At 50.1% G+C, this 18,439-nt stretch overlaps 7 protein-coding genes across 7 annotated transcripts; 3 read left to right on the plus strand and 4 right to left on the minus strand.

The window, feature by feature from the left end:
* Window positions 1-412: 412 nt before the first annotated feature.
* NCS54_00856100 (Hypothetical protein) lies at window positions 413-2,548 on the minus strand (the record flags this gene model as incomplete). Its single annotated transcript, XM_053153943.1, has 10 exons — window positions 2,429-2,548; window positions 2,341-2,361; window positions 2,232-2,280; window positions 2,109-2,184; window positions 1,868-2,058; window positions 1,778-1,812; window positions 1,599-1,719; window positions 1,204-1,547; window positions 1,024-1,146; window positions 413-970 (listed from the first exon to the last, which is right to left on the minus strand). The coding sequence occupies exons 1-10, from the start codon at window positions 2,528-2,530 to the stop codon at window positions 413-415; spliced, it is 1,620 nt and encodes a 539-aa protein (XP_053009918.1). The 5' UTR covers window positions 2,531-2,548.
* Window positions 2,549-3,156: 608 nt separating this feature from the next.
* Window positions 3,157-5,122, plus strand: NCS54_00856200 (Hypothetical protein; the record flags this gene model as incomplete). The annotated part of the gene is made up of 9 exons (XM_053153944.1): window positions 3,157-3,216; window positions 3,266-3,410; window positions 3,465-3,615; window positions 3,665-3,846; window positions 3,900-4,006; window positions 4,063-4,173; window positions 4,234-4,638; window positions 4,688-4,866; window positions 4,921-5,122. 9 exons carry the CDS (start codon window positions 3,157-3,159, stop codon window positions 5,120-5,122), a joined length of 1,542 nt encoding a protein of 513 aa, XP_053009919.1.
* Window positions 5,123-6,313: 1,191 nt separating this feature from the next.
* Window positions 6,314-9,619, minus strand: NCS54_00856300 (Hypothetical protein; the record flags this gene model as incomplete). Its single annotated transcript, XM_053153945.1, has 5 exons — window positions 6,314-7,881; window positions 7,941-8,137; window positions 8,205-8,317; window positions 8,370-8,987; window positions 9,281-9,619. The coding sequence occupies 5 exons, from the start codon at window positions 9,617-9,619 to the stop codon at window positions 6,314-6,316; spliced, it is 2,835 nt and encodes a 944-aa protein (XP_053009920.1).
* A 957-nt stretch (window positions 9,620-10,576) lies between these two features.
* On the plus strand, window positions 10,577-11,359 carry NCS54_00856400 (Hypothetical protein; the record flags this gene model as incomplete). The annotated part of the gene is made up of 1 exon (XM_053153946.1): window positions 10,577-11,359. The coding sequence occupies exon 1, from the start codon at window positions 10,586-10,588 to the stop codon at window positions 11,357-11,359; it is 774 nt and encodes a 257-aa protein (XP_053009921.1). The 5' UTR covers window positions 10,577-10,585.
* A 63-nt stretch (window positions 11,360-11,422) lies between these two features.
* NCS54_00856500 (Hypothetical protein) lies at window positions 11,423-12,876 on the minus strand (the record flags this gene model as incomplete). The annotated part of the gene is made up of 2 exons (XM_053153947.1): window positions 11,423-12,388; window positions 12,442-12,876. 2 exons carry the CDS (start codon window positions 12,874-12,876, stop codon window positions 11,423-11,425), a joined length of 1,401 nt encoding a protein of 466 aa, XP_053009922.1.
* Window positions 12,877-13,336: 460 nt separating this feature from the next.
* On the plus strand, window positions 13,337-14,302 carry NCS54_00856600 (Hypothetical protein; the record flags this gene model as incomplete). The annotated part of the gene is made up of 1 exon (XM_053153948.1): window positions 13,337-14,302. One exon carries the CDS (start codon window positions 13,337-13,339, stop codon window positions 14,300-14,302), a length of 966 nt encoding a protein of 321 aa, XP_053009923.1.
* A 205-nt stretch (window positions 14,303-14,507) lies between these two features.
* NCS54_00856700 (Hypothetical protein) lies at window positions 14,508-16,623 on the minus strand (the record flags this gene model as incomplete). Its single annotated transcript, XM_053153949.1, has 5 exons — window positions 14,508-15,125; window positions 15,177-15,409; window positions 15,793-15,925; window positions 15,976-16,248; window positions 16,297-16,623. 5 exons carry the CDS (start codon window positions 16,621-16,623, stop codon window positions 14,508-14,510), a joined length of 1,584 nt encoding a protein of 527 aa, XP_053009924.1.
* Between the last annotated feature and the right edge of the window lie 1,816 nt (window positions 16,624-18,439).

An 18,439-nucleotide genomic window follows, 5' to 3' on the forward strand; every position in this document is an offset into this window, starting at 1 on the left:
AGTTCTCGAAAGAGATTGTCTTTCAGAAGAGTTTGAGATAAATGGGGACTCTATTCACTTTCATTTCATTGGGGACAGAGTGATGAGGGTTCTTGTGGTGTTTAGGCTTCAACCGAACATGACTAGTCAGTCACATACCCTACTCTCAAGTGCGCGTGCTAGAGCAACTATCTAACGTAGTACCATTCAGAGACGGCAAATTGATTAGTTTTAGCCGCGTTATATGCAGGTTTTGGATGAGGGCTTAGTAGGTAAGAGAGAGTGTTGATTCTGTTATTTCTTACTTGAACAACTACTATTGATTCGAGATACATGTGGTTGAGGTTGCCCCCAACACCCCATTCACATTCTTCCAGCAGGAATACTTTTCAACCCAAGCACTTTTTTGCCAGTCGGGGCCCCTAACAACCGACTATGACTCGGCCTGTGTGGCTGTTTGTTGTTTGGCATGTTTGTCGGCGTCCAATGTCTGCTGGATCCTCTGGCTCGGCAGCCACCGCTCCGCAGGGACAAACCACCAAGACAGCAAGGCTAGGATAGTTGTGCCGGCCATAATTACGGGTGCGTAGTTGAGAGTCTCTCCAGAGACAGGGAAGATGTACGGGGAGTAGAGAACTGCAACTACCCAGCCGTTCCAAAAGACTGCGATGACTTGGAATGGTTTGCTGAGTCGGCCCAGACTCCAAGCAGGCTTGGGGAAGTTCTTGGGTGTTAGGAAGAGTCGTGCCAGACAGATCAGTCCGTAAGCAGCAGCCGAGGGGACACCTGCAGCGGACACAAGCGAGGTGAAAGCAACTGCTGAGGGGAGGATGGTGCAAGTGATGACTGCTGCAACGCCCCAGACGACGAGGACGGCGTTACGGGGCTGACCTGCGACGACTCGGGAGACCCAGCTGGACCAGGGGAGAACTCCATCACGGGCGACGGCAAAGACTAGTCGAGAGGCGGCAAGGACGGCAATTGCGGTGTTCTATCTCAGTTAGGCTCTCGCCCTCGGATAGGGCTGGGTGAAGAGGAACTTACAAACCACAGTGCCATGACGCAAACAATGTTCATTACAATGTGTCCACCCTCTCCAAGGATAGCGGCGTAAACAGACACGAAAGGTTGGGCGCCGCCGAATGAGAAGAGAGTTTCCGCGTCGGGCTGTTGAGAACGGTTGATCAATATTGATGGTTTTGTTCAGGCCAAAGGGCAACTTACAACACAGAAGAGGAAAAGGATGACAACGGCAAAACCTCCCAAACCGCTAACAACAGTACTCCAGAAGATACCCCTGGCTGCTGCAACAGAGGCATTCTTGGTCTCCTCAGCCACGTGGCCCGAGGCATCGAAGCCGATCAAGATTCCAGCAGTGGCAAGGTAAGAAAGACACCAGTTCCACGCAGGAGGAGCTCCAGTGCCGTTGTAAGTCGTCATGAAGGCATCGTGAGTAGACCGGAATCCAATCGTCTTGCTTGTGGCGATAGGCAGCCAGATGAGGTTGAGTACAAAGTCTAGAACCACTACGCTGCTGGAGAGTGTAAAGATCCATTTGAAGTATCGAGCTGCTAGGGGTTAGAATGGTGACTGGGTTGCAGTGAGTGTGTGAAGCTTACGGGGAAGCAGATTCCAGATGGCTGCGAGAGCGAGCATCACCTCAGTGCAGATCCATTGTACGGCACGGAACTTGACACTGGTAGAGTCGGATGGGAAGTCTGTGTTGAAAACCACGATTTCCTAACTCGTCTGTTAGCGAAGAGATCAGAGGAGTACTGCCCGGTAGGTTGGTACTCACAGAGAGCATGTAGTTAACTGCAGCTTGTGTGTTGCCTAGATGACCAGTTAGCTTGAGCTCATATCATCGACATGTGTGATATTCACGTACTTGCACAGAATGTAGTCCACGCCGTGGTACTCCACCATGCGACAACAAAGCCAAAGAGTCGACCAAATCGAGGACCGCCAGCTTCAGCTGCCCAGAGGTAGATAGATCCAGCCAGAGGAAGAGATGAGCATATCTCTGCAATAACAGCTGCCGTGATGAAAGTGAAGACACATGTTACAATGTAACTTGTCCTGATGGATTGTCAGTCAAGCTGAATGGCACACAGGTTGAGGTTACTAACCAGTATGCCAGGTTGCCACCGGCAGCGATACCGGTGGAAAAGGTCACACGAACACCGCCAATAAAGTACAAGGCAGCTATGCATGGTCAGTGAATAGTCTAGAGATGGAGCGTAAGATCTAACCAAAGGTAGTCGCAAAGTTGTGGAACTGGTTGAAGCTTCTGTGCAGCACCTATCAGGGTCAGCTTCCCGACCCCAGCCTCATGCAGCACGAGAATGAGCAATGTCTTACAGGTTTGTATCCTAGGTTTTTCTTTTGTATTGCGTCAGCTTGGGGGTCCTCATGCAGGCAAGGGGGCGATCAAGAAAAAAAAACGAACCAGCACGGTGTTGTCAGAGGCGTTGGCATCGAGGTCTGATGACGTCCCCACTTCCTCGCCGGACAAAATGTCCGGATTGTCTTCCTGCAAGGGCTTGGCCATTGTTTTTATGCCAGGAGGTGTTGATAGATGATGATGCTGTTGTTGAGTTGGGATGTAACGTTTTGAGTTTGGAAGGGCGAAAAGCAGGAGCATCAAAGTTCCGGATCTCCCTATCAATTCCTATCAGCAGCTCTTATAAAAAAACACCACAAATTGCCCGATCTTAAATTCGCCGAACCGGGAAGTCGCCATCGATGCCTGGTAACACAACACCTCTTTTCCCGGCACATTCGGCACCGTTCCGCACTCTTTGGGACGTGAAGCGTATGGGTCTTGATCACCGTGCTCAGCCCCCGATTCGTCGGCTGGTAAGCAGGTGCCAAGCACGTCATAGGCGAGGTGATGGTGCCATGGAATTGAGGACCCGAGAATGGCTTGCTTGGCCGAGAAATTGGGAATTTTGTTCGTTTTTTAGATCCATAAAGGTCCAGAATAACGGCTGAAGACCCCAGATGGAATTAGATTCAAGACGTTAGTGGCTGAACTAGCTGTTAAAACGCCTCGGGGTCTGATCCTGTCATTGTTGTGAGCGGGACCTTGAAATGGGACTCCATCTTTGACATAAGATCAGATCCAGGGCCCCTGTCTTCCTGCTTTTGTTGTTACTGAAAACAATTTCGGTCAACATGGCTCTTTTTAGTGTCCCGATATTGGCGGGAGCCCTTCTTGCGGCTGTCATTGTTCACGTACGACCTAATGCCGATACTCGGGTCAAGCTGAGCTGATTGCGCATAGAATTTGCTTCGAGTATACACTTCACCTCTATCAAAAATTCCAAATGCAGGCTTTGGGGCAGCTTACTCTAGGCTTGCTTGGGCCTTTCCGCAGGAGTACAAAGGAACAGTAACCATTGACCTACCCAAGCTTCACGAAAAGCTAGGTAAATATCCCTTGACGGATCGGTACTCTTTAGAGAGCCAAGCTGACCAAAAAGGACCGCTTGTTCGAATTGGACCAAATGAAGTGTCCTTCTACTCTCGCGAAACATACGAGACGGTGCACAAAGTTGGAAGCAAGTTCAGAAAGGACCCAAGAGTATATGGCGAGTTTGTGCAAGGCGGCCATCCTGCCCTCTTCTCTATAACGCAAGTTGACCTCCTTTGAGATGTGAAATCGCCAACTTACATTCGACAGAGACCCGGAACAACATGCAAAGCGAAGAAGAATCATGGGCCAGCTGTTCAGCCGGACCAAGGTGCCCCAGCTGGAGAAGCTCATCTCGTCTCACGTCAACCGCTTCGTGCAGTTGATCCGAGATAATGGCCCCAATGTTGACTTGGCTGTGGCGTCCCGAGCGCTTGAGGCGGACATCATGTGTGAGTGGAATGTCGACTTCCTAGTTCAACAAATAACTAACTCTTTGAGTTAGCTACCTTCTCCTTTGGCAAGTCGATCGAGGCTGTCGATTCTTGGGCAAGTGGCAAAGAGCTAGAAACGGTTGCCAAAAACGACCTCAAGGCTACCTGGATGCCAGTCGTGAGTTTCTTGCCGCTGTTCGGGACTTCGGATGCTGATTCTGGCGGCTTTCCTAGTTTACCAACTTTCCGCTTCTGTGCGAGCTACTCGAACAACTTGAGGATGTGATCTTCCGCGTTTCTGGTGTCAGAAGTGCGTATACTAAAGGGCTCACAGAATTCCAGCAGGTGAGATGATAAACAAAGGATGAAAAGGCATCAAGTCATGCTGATCAAGACCACCAACAGTGGTGCCGGGATTCATGGAAGATGGCTCTTTCAGAAGACCCTGAACTTGAAGAGCCTGCCACAAGATCTCCCAATCTGATCAAGTCTCTGTGCAACTCCGGCCTACACGCCGAAACCGCTCTCTCAGAAGCCAAGGAGAATCTCGGGCCGGGGACCGACACGACGTCTGCGACACTTGCTCATATTCTGTGGGCTCTCGCTCAAAACCCAGACTACCAGAAGGCTTTATATAAGGACTTGGCGACTGTCTCCTTTTCGACTGATATGAAGACTTTGGAAAGTGTGCCTCGTCTTCAGGCCTGCGTGAAAGAGGGTATCCGGTGGGCTGGTGCTGCTGCGGCAATGCTTCCGAGAATTGTGCCGCCAGGGGGCATTGAGCTGCATGGAAAGTTTATCCCTCAAGGGGTCAGTGAACAAGCAAAGCCGTTGATTTCCAAACTGACTTTGTGTGCAGACGGTCCTCACTTCATCTCCTATCTGGTACCAACATGATAAGACGGCGTTCCCTAATCCAAAGGTGTATAACCCCTACAGATGGTTGACAGATGACTGCAAAGGGATGAGCGAGGATAAACTTCGCGATCGGTTCTATATCCCGTTCTCGAGAGGTGCCAACATCTGCATGGGAGCTCAGTGAGTCAACTCGCCAAATCAGACAACATATTTCACCCAATTGACTGTGACTAGTTTCGCCTACCTCGAGTTATACATCTCTGTATCTCAGGTCATTCGCAACTTTCATCTTGAGATCAGCAACCCTGTCCAGCGTTCAACGCTGAAGAAGAATGAAGAAACCAATTGGACACCAGTCCCTTTACCGAAGCGGCGGGAATGGGTCGCTGCTGTTCCGATGGAGAAGCTTAAGGTGAAGATGTGTCCAAGGCTGTGAACCGCCCATCATAAGAGCAGATAGTCAGCGCACCAGTTTGGGTGTTTGAAAAATAGAGAGAGGCATCTTGATGCTGAGCTACGTGCTCATCTAAGTTGAAGAGACTTGACGAGTCTTGGCATAAAGATTAAGTAAATTTAGAGAAGACTAGATAAGGGTTTTATTTCGCCTTAGATCTTTTTGTCCTTGAGTATTTACTCATAATAATCCTGGTCGGACGCCAAATGTCGGCCTCAGTCTGATTTCACTCTTCCGATCAACCTGCCGATTTGGCTCAACTTTAAGCTCTTGGGGATTTCTATCTAAGAGGCCATCAAGCACATGCGGCACACGCTATTTAACCGGTATTGATGGCTGGTTGAGCGGGCAGTGAGCAAACATGACTTGGCCTACCATCCAAGCCACGTTGAGATCATGGGCCATATGTTTTCAATGATCGCTCGAGTTGTGCTGGAGGCCTCTGATGGGGAACAGCGATTCTGGAGTGACAATGTTAACTGTGTGGTGGAGGCTATCCGACGCCTCTGTCATCCAAAGGGGGTGGAGAATACGCACCATCCAAGCTGAGAAGTGGCTGGCTCTCAAGACAGATGATCCTGAGAAGAAGCTGAAAGCCATTTTCTAGGATTAATGTTTGAAGATCAAGAAGGAGGCTATTAAGAATCCTGACTTTTCTAGCTAGAAAGAACAAATCGGACAACTTACCTACGAAAGGGCCACCCCTATCCTCTGCCTAGTTTAGCTGTCGAGTTTGTCTCACGACTCAAATTTAATCCCCATCCCTCAGGCATGCAGCCATGGATCTTCTTTGGGCCCTAGTCAAAGAAATGTCGTTTAGAGATGGGAACTGCACCGTGATATCTCAAGGGTCTGAACTCTGCTTTAATGGCGCCTCAACGGTAGTGTTACGAGAAGAAATGTATAGCTCCTCGGTGTACGTGTGTCACCCTCTAAATACGAAAAGAAAGACATACTGAAAGGGACAGTAGATTTCCGAGGAGTTTCACAGCTTGAGGGGTGTGATTAGAGCGTTGTACCTGAAATTTGGTGGGAGAAGTACGGCTCCAATTGAGCAAGGAGAACGGCTCATCACGGCATAGTTTTACGATTTGAAATTTCCTAGAGAGCGTGTATTGTTGAAAAATTTCACGAATTTCCAAAGAATACCCTTTTCAGGAACCAATTGCTGCCTCAATCACTATCATCCCAATCCCCATCAATATCGTAGATCGAGATATCGTAGTCAATCAGTAGGCCAAGGTACCAGAGCTCATACTCAGTTGGCTTTAATTGATCCAAAAATCTTGCTCTTGTTTCAGAACTGAGTTGCGGGACACAGTCAGCGAGGAAGGCCGTGATGGCCTCGACGTTTGGTTCATAGCTGTCATGGCTTTGAGCCTCGTCATAACTTTGAGGGTCGCAGACATTATCCAATTCGAGAGGGCGACGGCAGTGGCATATGTTGTTCGTCTCGAAAGGTAAGAAGTACTCGAGTGCAATCCACCACGCGATCCAGAAAGCTTCAAAACGGTCTGCATGGGTGTGAAGGAGGCAGAGGTATAACTCGAGGTAAGAATCCAAGACTTGTTTCAGGTGGTAGTCTTCCTCTTGGACTTCATCCCGTTCGCTGCTGTCGTCATCACTGCCGTAGCTATTATACTGATGGTGAGAGCAAGTATGGGCCATGCCCAGGCGATCGAAAATCTCCAACCTGCATATATCTTCAAAGGTGTCTTTGCCAAGGGACAGCCCTAGGGAGGAGTACCGAGGCAGGTTGAAAAGCCAGCGCTGGCGACGGGCGAAAGTGACCCAGGGCCCAAGACTTTGTCTGAGAATTATTCCAACTGGAGTGCAGCCCGCGGTACTGCACCAACAGCTGCAGCTATCGCATTGCCCAACTCCTTCTGGGTGAAGTTCCTGGAACATCCTCAAGGGCCCGAAAAGCCTCGAGTCTTTCGTAATCCAGTCATGACTCGAAACCGAGCTTGTGAATCCTGTGGCTCGGTCAAGGAGGTTGACATATGCTGATGATCGAGGTAGCTGGCACCCTTTTCTCAGATACCATTGAGCTAGCAAGATGGATTTCTGAGAATTAAAACCCAATATTGCTTCGATGAGAGGTGAATGGCCCTTCGCATCTAGTTCATCGATGCTGCAAAATCCGACATCGTATAGCGCCTCGGCCAAAGTGTCTGTCATATGACGGTGGTGGTAGAGAGTGGTCAAAGACCCGGACCATAGGGACTTGGGCACTTGCACCTTATGAGCCTCGAGTTGCCTGAATACTTCGGGGGCGTTGTAGTCAGGCGATGGTAGAAGATGTGGGTGTTTGCGAAGTCCAAGCCTCTTCAAACACGTCTCGGGCAGCTCCTTCGATGCTAGCTGCAGCAGTTCCAGTCTTCTGGCAGCAATCTTTTGAGCCAACAGGCACATCACATCCGAAGAGGCTGAGACTGAGTAAACGCAAGAGAATACATCGGTTCCAAAAGGGTATTGATCAATGTCAAACAAGGAGCAGCCGTTATCAATCAGCAACTCGATGCTTGGAAGGTGATGCTCCCAGATGGCTGTTAAAATGGCGTCGTCTGGATTTGCCCCTGCATCCAGTAGAATTTGCAGGCCGGCAGTCCAACCAACAGCAAGGCTCAAAATAGACGGCGTTTTTGTCTTCAAGTCGATCTTGTTCTGCATCAAAAGGAGACTAAGTCTTGCCTCAGATCTTTGTATCGTGGCGACATATGCGGGATATTGGCCGTGATCTTTTATCTATTAGTATTTCATCACTCTTTTGGATAACCAAAGGACGGATAGATTTTACCTTCTAGCAGGCTGGGGTTCTTCTTCAACAGTGTCGTGAGTTTTGCTCCTCCCCACTCATCACTTGGCAAGATCTCGAATGCGTTGCATCCGTGATTGATGAGAATCCTATCCAGGTTATTTTGCTGAAGACAGAGAGTAGTCTTCATGTTAATCAACATATAGAAGATCGGAGTTTCAAAAGGCCGAATGCCTGATCTAGGCTTTGTTAGCTTCATTAGGTATTAAACAGAAAGTCGCACCATAACCTATATGGTTGACCTACGTGGATGCATTCGGATCAACATTACCAGCCACAAGGAGCTTCACAATATCATCTAACACATGGAAGAGGAGCTCATGCAAACCCACAAATTTCATCGCCACTGTAACAAAAAACTGTCACTGTCTCAGCACAGGATTAAAAAAAAAAAAACAAGATTTGACATACGTGAAGAAGAGTGGTGTTATTAGGCGTGTGATCGCTTGGAGAAGCCGTGCCAGATTCAAATGCTTCACGAAGCTCCTGCAAGAGATTGTGGAAGAGTGACTTGACTTCTTCCTGCACGGTTAGGGGCTCAATGTGCGATCGCCTCCAACTATCTACTGTGTATTCCTGACTTCGGCGCCCAGGTTGGTCCCAGGAATCGCCTCGTGACCGGACTGCTCCCAGGGCCCCCCAAGCTTTACCGAGAGCCATAAAGGCAGGCGACTTTCCGGGGTCGACCACGTTGTGAGGGGATAGCCTTCCAACCATGGATAAGGTCCATCCGCCAAGCTGGATTCCAACCATCATCTGGATTTTTGGGCTGAGGGCACGCACGCCGCATGACCACGAAGTCGAGCCATCTCGGTGACGACAATTCGGCGAGTGGGTGGTCTCCTGGGAGCAGAAGAGTTGGAGTCCATAGATGGATAAGTAAGTACTGGAGCCGGAAGGACGACAAGTGCAAAAGGCGCTGTTGCGTCTGGATCGGCGTCGACGGTGCCCGTCGAGGAAAGGAACAGGGTCCTCGTGAGAGTTGAGCCGCTTCAAAATAGCTCTGTTGGAATCTATCACGGAAGATGACTAAATTCTATGTCAGATATTGGGGGGACTGATGGGTAAGTCTCAAGGGAGATTCAACGTGCCTGTTGAGCGAGGAGGCCCATGCTCGTTTGGACAGCATTTTGAGAGATTATGATTTGCGAACTGAGGATGTTAGTGCATGAATCTCGCACATAGGCTTGTTCTCACAGTTGATGTTTGATCCCACGCAACCCTGCGTGATTTTGGTGTTGATACCACAACTGTAGCGTGGATTTCAATGACTCGATTCGACGGCACCTTTCTACGATGTCCTTTTCCTTGGTTGCGCTTACAACAGCGGACCACTTGCGCCTCATTGAGCTAGAGTTGTTGGAGGAAAGGCCCTCGAGGAGTAGCGCGAGCTCCTCGGACTCCTTTCTCGCGTCGTGAAGGATCGATGTAATTCGATGTGTGACATGGAGGGTGTGGACTTGAGAGGTAATAGGGCCGTCAAAGTCGCTGCTGATCATCCAGAGTAGATCGATGAAAAGTTCTGTGTTCTTCTTGAGGGTTTCGATCTCGTCGGGGATGTTCTTGAGTTTGCCATATAGGCTGGATGATGCGACCAAGACTCGAGTGCTGAGGTCGACCAGCTGGGCAGCGCCCGCCACGATCCCGAGCACCTCGGCCATGGCTTCGGTGGGAGTATCCAAAGATGGATGGATTGTGCGGCTATGGGGTTTGTGGCATTTGAAGAGTTTGCCAAAGTCAAGTTTGGAGTCTGAGAACAGAGGAGAGAGAAAGGAATAGGGCGGGGAAGACAGCTGAGACGAGAGAAATAACGGTCACCCTCGGGCTGTGCCTTGTTGTGTACTTTGGCCTCTAATTCGTCGCCGAGTTGCAATGCCAGTTGGTCAAAGGCGGAGTTATGCATGCCCAAGCCACTGCCAAGGTGGTCACCACATTTGATAAAGGTGCGTGGGAATCAGGCTGTGAGATCGCGGAACTGTACTGCTCGGGTAGCAAAAAGTGAGGCTGATTGGGCTGAAATGGCTGATGTGCCGAGAGCCTGCTGGAAATCTGCCACACCGGTGGCATTGGCACGATGAATTTTGCACTCCTGCCTGGGGTTGCTGTGAAAGGCCAGCTTTTTTATCATGTTGAGGGGCCCAGCCTGTGTGATCTCAAACACGCAAAGAAGTGGATAGCGACAAGCTACAGAATCCGCATAGCTCGTAAAGAATGAATAGGACAGAACAAAAGGCGAGCGTCATCTCTACTGTAATCATATCCTGTTTGCATGCGTACACTCAATCTATCTACCCTTCAATGGCCTGACGAGATGTCAAGGGTACTTGGGCTATCAAGGCTACTTGAGCCCATAGGGCACATTCAAGAGCGCTATGAGGTTATGTGCTTATTGTATGATTGTTCGGTAGAGGCTGTTGATGCTTTGCTGGGATTGATTGGGTGTCGAGCTCTGAGCTGCGTGAGGCAGAAATCTCGTGGCGGCTGTGAGAAGGCGCAGCAATTTTCTAACCAACCACGGAGGGAACCAAGGCAGACAGAGCGACAATTGAGGGGATATTAAAGAACAAGAACCAAACAAACGGGTTCAATCACTCTACCAAGGAATCGCTGTGCAAACCGTCAACACAATGTCGACCCCTACGCCAAAAGACCATACTGTTAGGGTCTTTCCCACCCAAACCTTCCACCCATTTCCAAGGCTTCCACTCGAACTTCGCCAAGAGATCTGGAAGCTGGCTCTCCCTATGACCGCCGAGAAACCGGGTGTATGCGTCCTCTCAGAAGGCATGACATCCCGGGGGGGTATAAGCAGGCTCACAGTCAAGCAGCACCAGTCGTCACTCAAGGCCGTCTGCCAGGGGGCACGCCAAACAGCCCTTGAAAACCTCCCCGTACGACGCGACTACAATCCTCTGATCGACATTTTATATATCGGCCGCGACTGCTTCTTCCCTTTCTGTTCCAGGGCTACGATTGATGACTGGAGCCGTGTCAGGCACATTGCACTTGCTCTCCCAGTTGCGGAGATGGGCCTTAACATGCCTTTCGCCCTGTTTGGACTGCCCGCATTAGAGAGTCTGTCTGTTGTCTATCCCAAGTCAACCGGAACAGTCGACTTGTTTGACGATGTGCGCGTTCCCAAGACGGGCCCACGAAGGCTCAGAAGGTTTACGCAGACCGAGATGTCGAGCTTTATGATCAAGGCGGATTTCATGTATGAGACCCATGGCGGAGACATTCCTATTGTCTGGGAAAAGGATGTCAGGACGCATTTGGACTTTGTCATGCAGGAGTTATCACAGGAAACGTTTTCTGGGCGGCCGCCGTGTTGGGATGAGGAGAGGAAGAGGTTGATGTTGACAATGCATGCGTTGTGTTTTGATGTAGATGGTGGGAGATGAAGGTCGTTGAATTATGAATGATTACTCCTAAAAAAGAAACCTTTCTTGTGTTCCAATGGGCGATTAAGAAGTGACGGCACATAGTTGCTCCCATTCCGCGATCAAAGGGTCAATATACTGATGCCATCCATGATTCAGCTTGCCCCTGAGGATACATAGTAGTTGAAGCGGATACATGGCAATGTACCAGGCTGATCGCAACTTCTTTAGAAGAAGGCAATAGTATCCGAGAAACACCAAGGCAGCTGGATTCTCTTCTGCAAGGAGTCGAGTATACTCGATGGAGACTGTCGTCGGCCAGTTGCGAACCGCGGACCAAGTGTCGAAGCCATCACCCAGAGCTTCTGCAGACGCGAATGCATGTCCTAGCTTGTGTGCTGCATCTTGGAGAATTTCGCATTCGGTAGGAGACCACAAGCAATGTCCATTTTGACTAACGGACATCAACCTTTCCGTGATTTCAGACGCCTTCTTTTGGCTGATCTCCGTGTTGGGCTCTCCCCAAATTTGAACGAGCTGTCCAAGCGGACCAGTTGCAATGATGTGCCTGTAGCCATTCACCAGAGAGCATCCGTTCCGTATGAAGTATAACCAGCTACAAAGGCCATCTGGATCTGAGCTGCGAGATCGAGTGAGGAGGAGAGTGTTCTCCTGCCTCTCAGCTCCAAAAGCGTAGACGACCAGAAGATGTGAGAATGCAGCGATGGCTTCGCAGTTTGTTTCAGTCACATTCTCAATAGCTTCTCGAAATAAAGTCATGGCTTTGTTCTGATGTTCATGTGCGAGTGTGAGGTAAAGTTGATCCGATTGGTACTTTGTTGCAAGGTGGAGCGATGAGCAAGCCAGCACCGCATGCATCAGGAACGGGTTGTACTCGGCGATGCTGGGGACGGCGAGACGCCATATCTGCTCGTGCTGGCTGGGAAGGGTCTTGCATGTTACTGTCTGAAAGTGCTGGAGCAAGTTTTGTTCCGAAGTTCCCAATGTTCCTGTTGGAAGTCTTGCTATCCGGGAGCATCCATATTTGCCCTATAAACTGCATGTTATGTCAGGTGCAAGTGGTGATGTATCGGAATACTCACTCTTGTTTTAGGGTTGTCTATACTCGTAAAGTAGTGCAACAGGTTTCCACGGAAGAATGTTTGCAACGGCGCTGGAGTCCAGTCGATATCTGCATAGCCATGACGCCCATGTTCCGAGAGCCAATGCTTCTGCATACGCTTGGTAGAAATGCACAAGTACTCGCAGTCAGTGTCAAGACATCTCAGGCCATCAAAGACTGGCAAGTAGGGAACTGGAAAGTCGATGACTCGAGCCTTGATGACATCCCCAGGCTCGCATAGGTTGTACTTGGCGGTATAAGTCGTATACGGATGTCGTGCAGATCTGTAGATCTTGTGTATATCCTTAAGATGGCGATTGATGGCCCGGGGCTGGATGGCGTATTGACACTGTGTGCATACAAGAACTCGGTACTCGGGGTGATACTCGAGCAGTTTCTGAGGAGACGGCGGCATGACGACGATGGTAAACAGGGATGATGAGTTGTCATGGAACGGCACCTGAGGTTCTTAAGTAACAAGCGGCTTATTAATAACCTCTACCAACGGTGCAAGGTTGATGGGCCTTGATTGGAGCATGGCCAGGGGCGTCAGCTCAAAATCGACGGTGCCGTTCCATGAGACCCGCTCTTTGACTAGTATCATGGGATCGCTTATACTCGAGACGCATGATTTCTAGGTCAATTCCACATGGCAGGAGGAAGCTTTTGATAAAGAATATGGAACGGAGCTGACAGATGTTTCAAGCAGATTGTGGTTAGGAAATGTGCCAAAAGTCGCTGAGAGGCCAAGCCATTGCTATATAAAGGCGGCCGCACGTAGGGGGGACAGGTAGTATCAAGGAGGACCTGCACACTTGAAAGGTCCAAGCCTATTAACTAACTTTTTGTACCATCTTCTATTCAAGACAACAGACATGCGTGTGACGTTTGGTTCTTGGGTGTTTGGCCTTCTCAACGCCACCACCTTTTCCTCTCCTTCCGAGTCTGCCAACATCAACGCACGGCAGCTCATCGAACTCCCCAACGTCTGGATCGAAAACGTCGCCTTGCGCTCCAACGGCAACCTTCTTCTTACCACATTTGGCAATGGCGACATATACTCTGTGGATCCCTCGATTCCAGAGGCCCGTGTCGTTGCCAAAGTCAAAGACGTTGACGCCCTCACTGGGATCGCAGAGGTCGAGACGGACCTCTTTGTCGTTTCGGGGGGCATCTATGACGGAGGAACTTACTTTGAGGAGGGGTCTATGAAGATCTTACTTGTCGACTTTCGAGAGCGCGGAGAGTCCCACCATGGTAGCCCATCGGTTCGCCCCATTCTTGAGGGCAAAGATACTGGAGTTATCAACGGCATGACCCCTCTGCCGGACCACCAGCACATTGTTCTCGGCGCAGCTTCTTGGACAGGCGAGATTTGGCGAATCAACACAAAGACTCGTACTTCTGAAGTCGCCTTGCGAGACGACCTGCTGGCTGCTATCCCAACAGGACCTTATCCCCTCGGTGTCAACGGTCTCAAGATTTCGCGAGGACATCTCTACTTTACCAACACTGGCCGTCAGCTTTTTGGGCGTTTCAAAATCGATGAATACGGCAATAAGATTGGCGACGTCCAAGTTATATGGCAAGCACCGGCTGGCACGAAAATTGCCCCTGATGACTTTTCGTTGGATCAGGACGGGAACGCGTTTGTTGGTTGCTTCCCTGATTTGTTGATCAAGATCACCCCAGATGGTGAACAAACTGTTCTTATTAATGGGACGCTTGCCGGAGCGACCAGCACCACTTTCAGCAAAGATGGTAAAAGCCTTTTTGTCGTCACAACTGGGAAGGGGGTGGAAGGCATATCGGATGGCCAGGTTGTTCAGGTCGACCTTTGAAGGAAGGACTCGGCCTGGTTGTCAACGTCCGCCACCACACTGTCGAGTTGCAGTCACGCGGGCTCTGTGTGAAAAGATCTGTACTGTTCGAGCAAATTCCATTTGGGTATTGCTGCAAGTGAAATTAAACAGGGGGGTCTTCTAAATGCGCCTAAATAAAAAAACCCACGCTTCTAAACTCTAAGTGCATCGTGATTCCATCAAGTTATTTCATCCTGGCCAGGTTTTCATCGTAGCCTACTTTCCCCAGTCGTTTCGTACATGTAGCCCTGTCAATACTGCCACTGTATCTCCGAATACGTTGGTTAAACCAAGCCTTGGCCTCTTCGTCGTCGCACGAATCCACCACATCATCGCCAAGCATCAGATCTCCGTACAGGTGGGTAACAGCCCACATTCTGAGGCTGGAGACCCATCCATCCATCTTGGGCTCCTTTACCAGCGTTCGCACGAAACTCTCGAGGAGTAACTCGGCGTCTGGGTACAGGATATTGCTCCTTTTGGGTGAGGGAGCGTCTTGGGGCTTGGTGGTGAATCTGTCTTTATACTCTGGTGTGACGGCGATGTGGGCGTAGGAGCAGGGCAACAGCACAACCCTTCCCTTGGCCTGATCATCTGTCGGTAATCTAAACCGTACCGAGTGCTTGTCGAGATTGCTGTATTGTTGGGCTACCCAACGATGACTCTGCTGTACCTTGGGGTCTGTGTACAAGGCTGGGTCGTCACGGGAGCCGTAAAACCAAGGGGCCTCCCGAAAGCCCCTTTGCTTCAAATTCTGAGCTGCAGTATCCAGGCTCGCATCTTCGACAACCAGCATGTAGTTCTGGCGAATAAGCATCGGCATCAAGGCACTGTATCAAGAGACTTTACCTACCTCGCAGACCAATCCAACACCAAGATTACCTATCGCCATATCACCCCATAGGATGGCAGACAGGGGATCCAAAGCTTCGGATATTATTTCTATTGGATCGGAAGACATATTCGTTGTGATGTGGACTTGAAAGAACTGAGTTGAGTAAGACAGATGAGTTGTCAGAGGGTTTGGGGGCCTGATCTGGTGCTGATTAATATTTCTCTGGGTACCATCTTCAAAGGCCCGGGCATCTATGAAAGAGGTCAAAATTTTGTGAGACAAACTGATGTTGGCATTTTTACGTAAGTGGCCTCTTAAAGCAACTGATTTCATAGCTCGGGCAATGGAAAGGTATCAGTTGGTTCGGGTGATCAGTCAAGCATCATGGTTTCAGCAAACAACCAAATTAAACTGGGCCTCAGCAGCAGTCGAGGCGTGCTTCAGCTTTGATGAGACAAGAAAAATAATTAGCTATGATATGAAAGTTTTATTAATAAGAGGCATATAATTTTTAATAATCAGGTATGGTTCTCGAAGCGCAGTGCACTGAAGTTCGACAAGAATATCTAACTGAAGCCCGCAACGGCAGGCTTTCGCGTATGGATCTAAGCCCATAACATCAAATCTCCTGTACCGACATCGTGGAACCATGTTTGGCCCTTTTCGTCAGAAAAGTACCACACCTGGCTATTTGGATCCCAGTCAAAGTTGTGCCTCTCAAGATCTGCATCAAGGTACTGCAGCTGTTCCTTAAAGGCCCAGTACACCTCTGCGTATTCATTCCAGACCCAGGGGTACCAAGAACCCCTGGGCAAACGACCTTCAGGCAGAGCAGCTCGAAGCTCTCCGGTAGCTGAGCAACCGCATGTTGCACTGCGTCTTCACGGTCGGTGAGGTCCAGCCCATTGGCATCGACCGTCTCCAAGAGAATAGAGATGTCGTCGAGATCGGTTTCTTCCTTTCTCGTACCTTGAGGTTCAAACGCCGTGACGAACTTCTCCCTGAGGAGCCAGCGCGCACTGAAGATGGGGACATCCACCCCGTTGACCGAGATCACGGTAACATCGTTGTCTGGGTCATCGAGATTGTACTAAGGCCTGTTGGGCCAGGCCTCAACGTCGAACATTTCAATCTCGACGTGCTTGACAGAGCCATCATGCCTCTGTATGGTGATTGCTGGAGTAGTGACGCCGAACTGCTCCTTTGCCACAAAGGCTGTGGGGAAGTTCTCCAGCAGCCAGTGTGAGATGCTCTCAGCCGTCATGCTGCCTCGGGGCTGGACGACAAGATCGATGTCGTCGGTGACGTGCTGCACAAAGCCATATTGCATGCGCAAGATCGAGGTCGCCACACCGCCGCTAATGCTGAATTGTGCCTCGGATTGAGAGGGGTACTGGGCGAGACTTGATACGGCCTGCATGAGTTCTTCTGGGGAGAGGCGACGAGAACGTCTGGATGAAGACATGATCGGGGATTTAGAGGGCTTTGAGATCAACGAATGCGCGGAACCAGGGGAAATTATTTGGATTAACACTGTATTCTGTCTTGACAGATGGACTGGTATTTAATGCACTGTTCTCGTGCCTATGGTCTGTTAAGTGCCAGCGTCCTTGATTGTAAAACGGCCCCCAATATCTGCTTCCAATACCTGCACGTCTCGTACAAGGATACCTACATTGTGACCAGGCAGACGGACACTGATAAATGAAAAGAGCAGAAGGTGAGCCCCCCCCCTGGTTCTTCAAGCGAGTGGATGTTGGGGCTGTCGAATCTCGAGCAAAAAGGTTGTGCAAGTGTGCAAGCAAGAGGGGCATAGGACTCTGGCTTTACCAAAAGGGCATCGCTAAGTGTCTGAGCGTGAAGTAGCTCAAATATTTGCATTAAATTGTACAGATCCATAAAGCGATTACATCTGACCATCCGATTACATATCCATGAGCGCCATGCTTCTCCCTCTCCTCGAGCCCACTCCGTGCTGGAACTAGCCGGCCCCATGTTGTGCCAGCTTGACTACCCAGGCAGAAGTGCAAGTCTGCGGGGATAGGGCGGATTAGGCTCTGGTGAAGCATCCGGTCCTGTCTGTCCCGGGTCCCCGAAATCAGGCGACATTCGTAGCAAATGATATTTGGCTTGTCGGGCCTTGAAACCACCTGCTAAGCTTGACTTGGTAACTGAGATATCGACTTCTTCTTCTCCCTGTCAATCTTGTAGAAATGGGCGATTCAGTCAAAGATGCTGCGCCTGCCAAAACCGGTCCCTATGTGGACAGCTGATCTGCCACATGCCGTGATATCAACTGCCTTGTTCTCAGTCTTGTCCATCACAGGGACTCCTCGACTCAGCACGCTCTCACTCCATTGATTTCCAACCCTCACCCTTGCAGTCTCCTTCACGAGAATATCCTTGGCTTCGTTTCTTGACGCAATCGCCCCCATCTTGTCTGCAACCGCTTCGGCAAGCAGGCCATCGGTGTCAGAAGCCGCATCTTGAAGAGCCAAAAGGCTCAGCTCGTCACCAACACCTTCCACCTTCAGCCCAATGAGTCTCCGGCGCTGCATCTCCACGGGGTACAGATTCTCGAGATCACCGAAGAGCCCGGTGATGTCTCCTATCAGTTTGCCCAAATTCTTGCTGTCATACAGTGTCCAAGCGAACTTCTTCCGCAATCCGGTTCCCTTTTGCCATTAATGAACGGTATCCTCTATCCGGCTATGAAAGTTGCGAACCACCGGGGCCAAATCTGAGTGTGTCAAGGCCCGAGAATCTGTAGCAGGGCCGTATCGACTCGATGACTTTTGCGCTTCTCCGAAAAGCAATCTGGTTTGAGCCAGGATCCTCCAGGCCTGTTGCGAAGTAATGACATGTGGCCCATTTGCTGCGAAACGAGGGTCAGTGTTGACAGCGACGGCCTCACCTCATCTACTGATGCGGGACCAGGCGATGTTGAGTTTCAGCTGGCATCGCTCAAATTCACGGCCAAATGACGACCCAGCTGGATTTATCCAAAGGAGTCGGCGCAATTGTTGAATAGCGCCGCAACGCTTAGTGCGCCAGCCACCGCGTCAAAGGTTTCGGCCATGATGGTCTTGGAAAGAGAGGAGAAGAGGGATATTATGACAGCCCGATGGGATCTGTTAGCCAAGAGTTTCAAGGTCTGGCACAACGACGCGAGGAGGACAAGAAAAGGCCAATGGGGTCGGTTCGTTAAGCGCCGTGGCAACCAACAAGAAGCTTCCGTTGCTCGATCAGGCTGAGAGCTGAGCTGACCTCCGACGGCCTCC

Source organism: Fusarium falciforme, chromosome 6, assembly GCF_026873545.1.
Source record: "Fusarium falciforme chromosome 6, complete sequence".
In the NCBI taxonomy this organism is placed as follows: Eukaryota; Fungi; Ascomycota; class Sordariomycetes; order Hypocreales; family Nectriaceae; genus Fusarium; species Fusarium falciforme.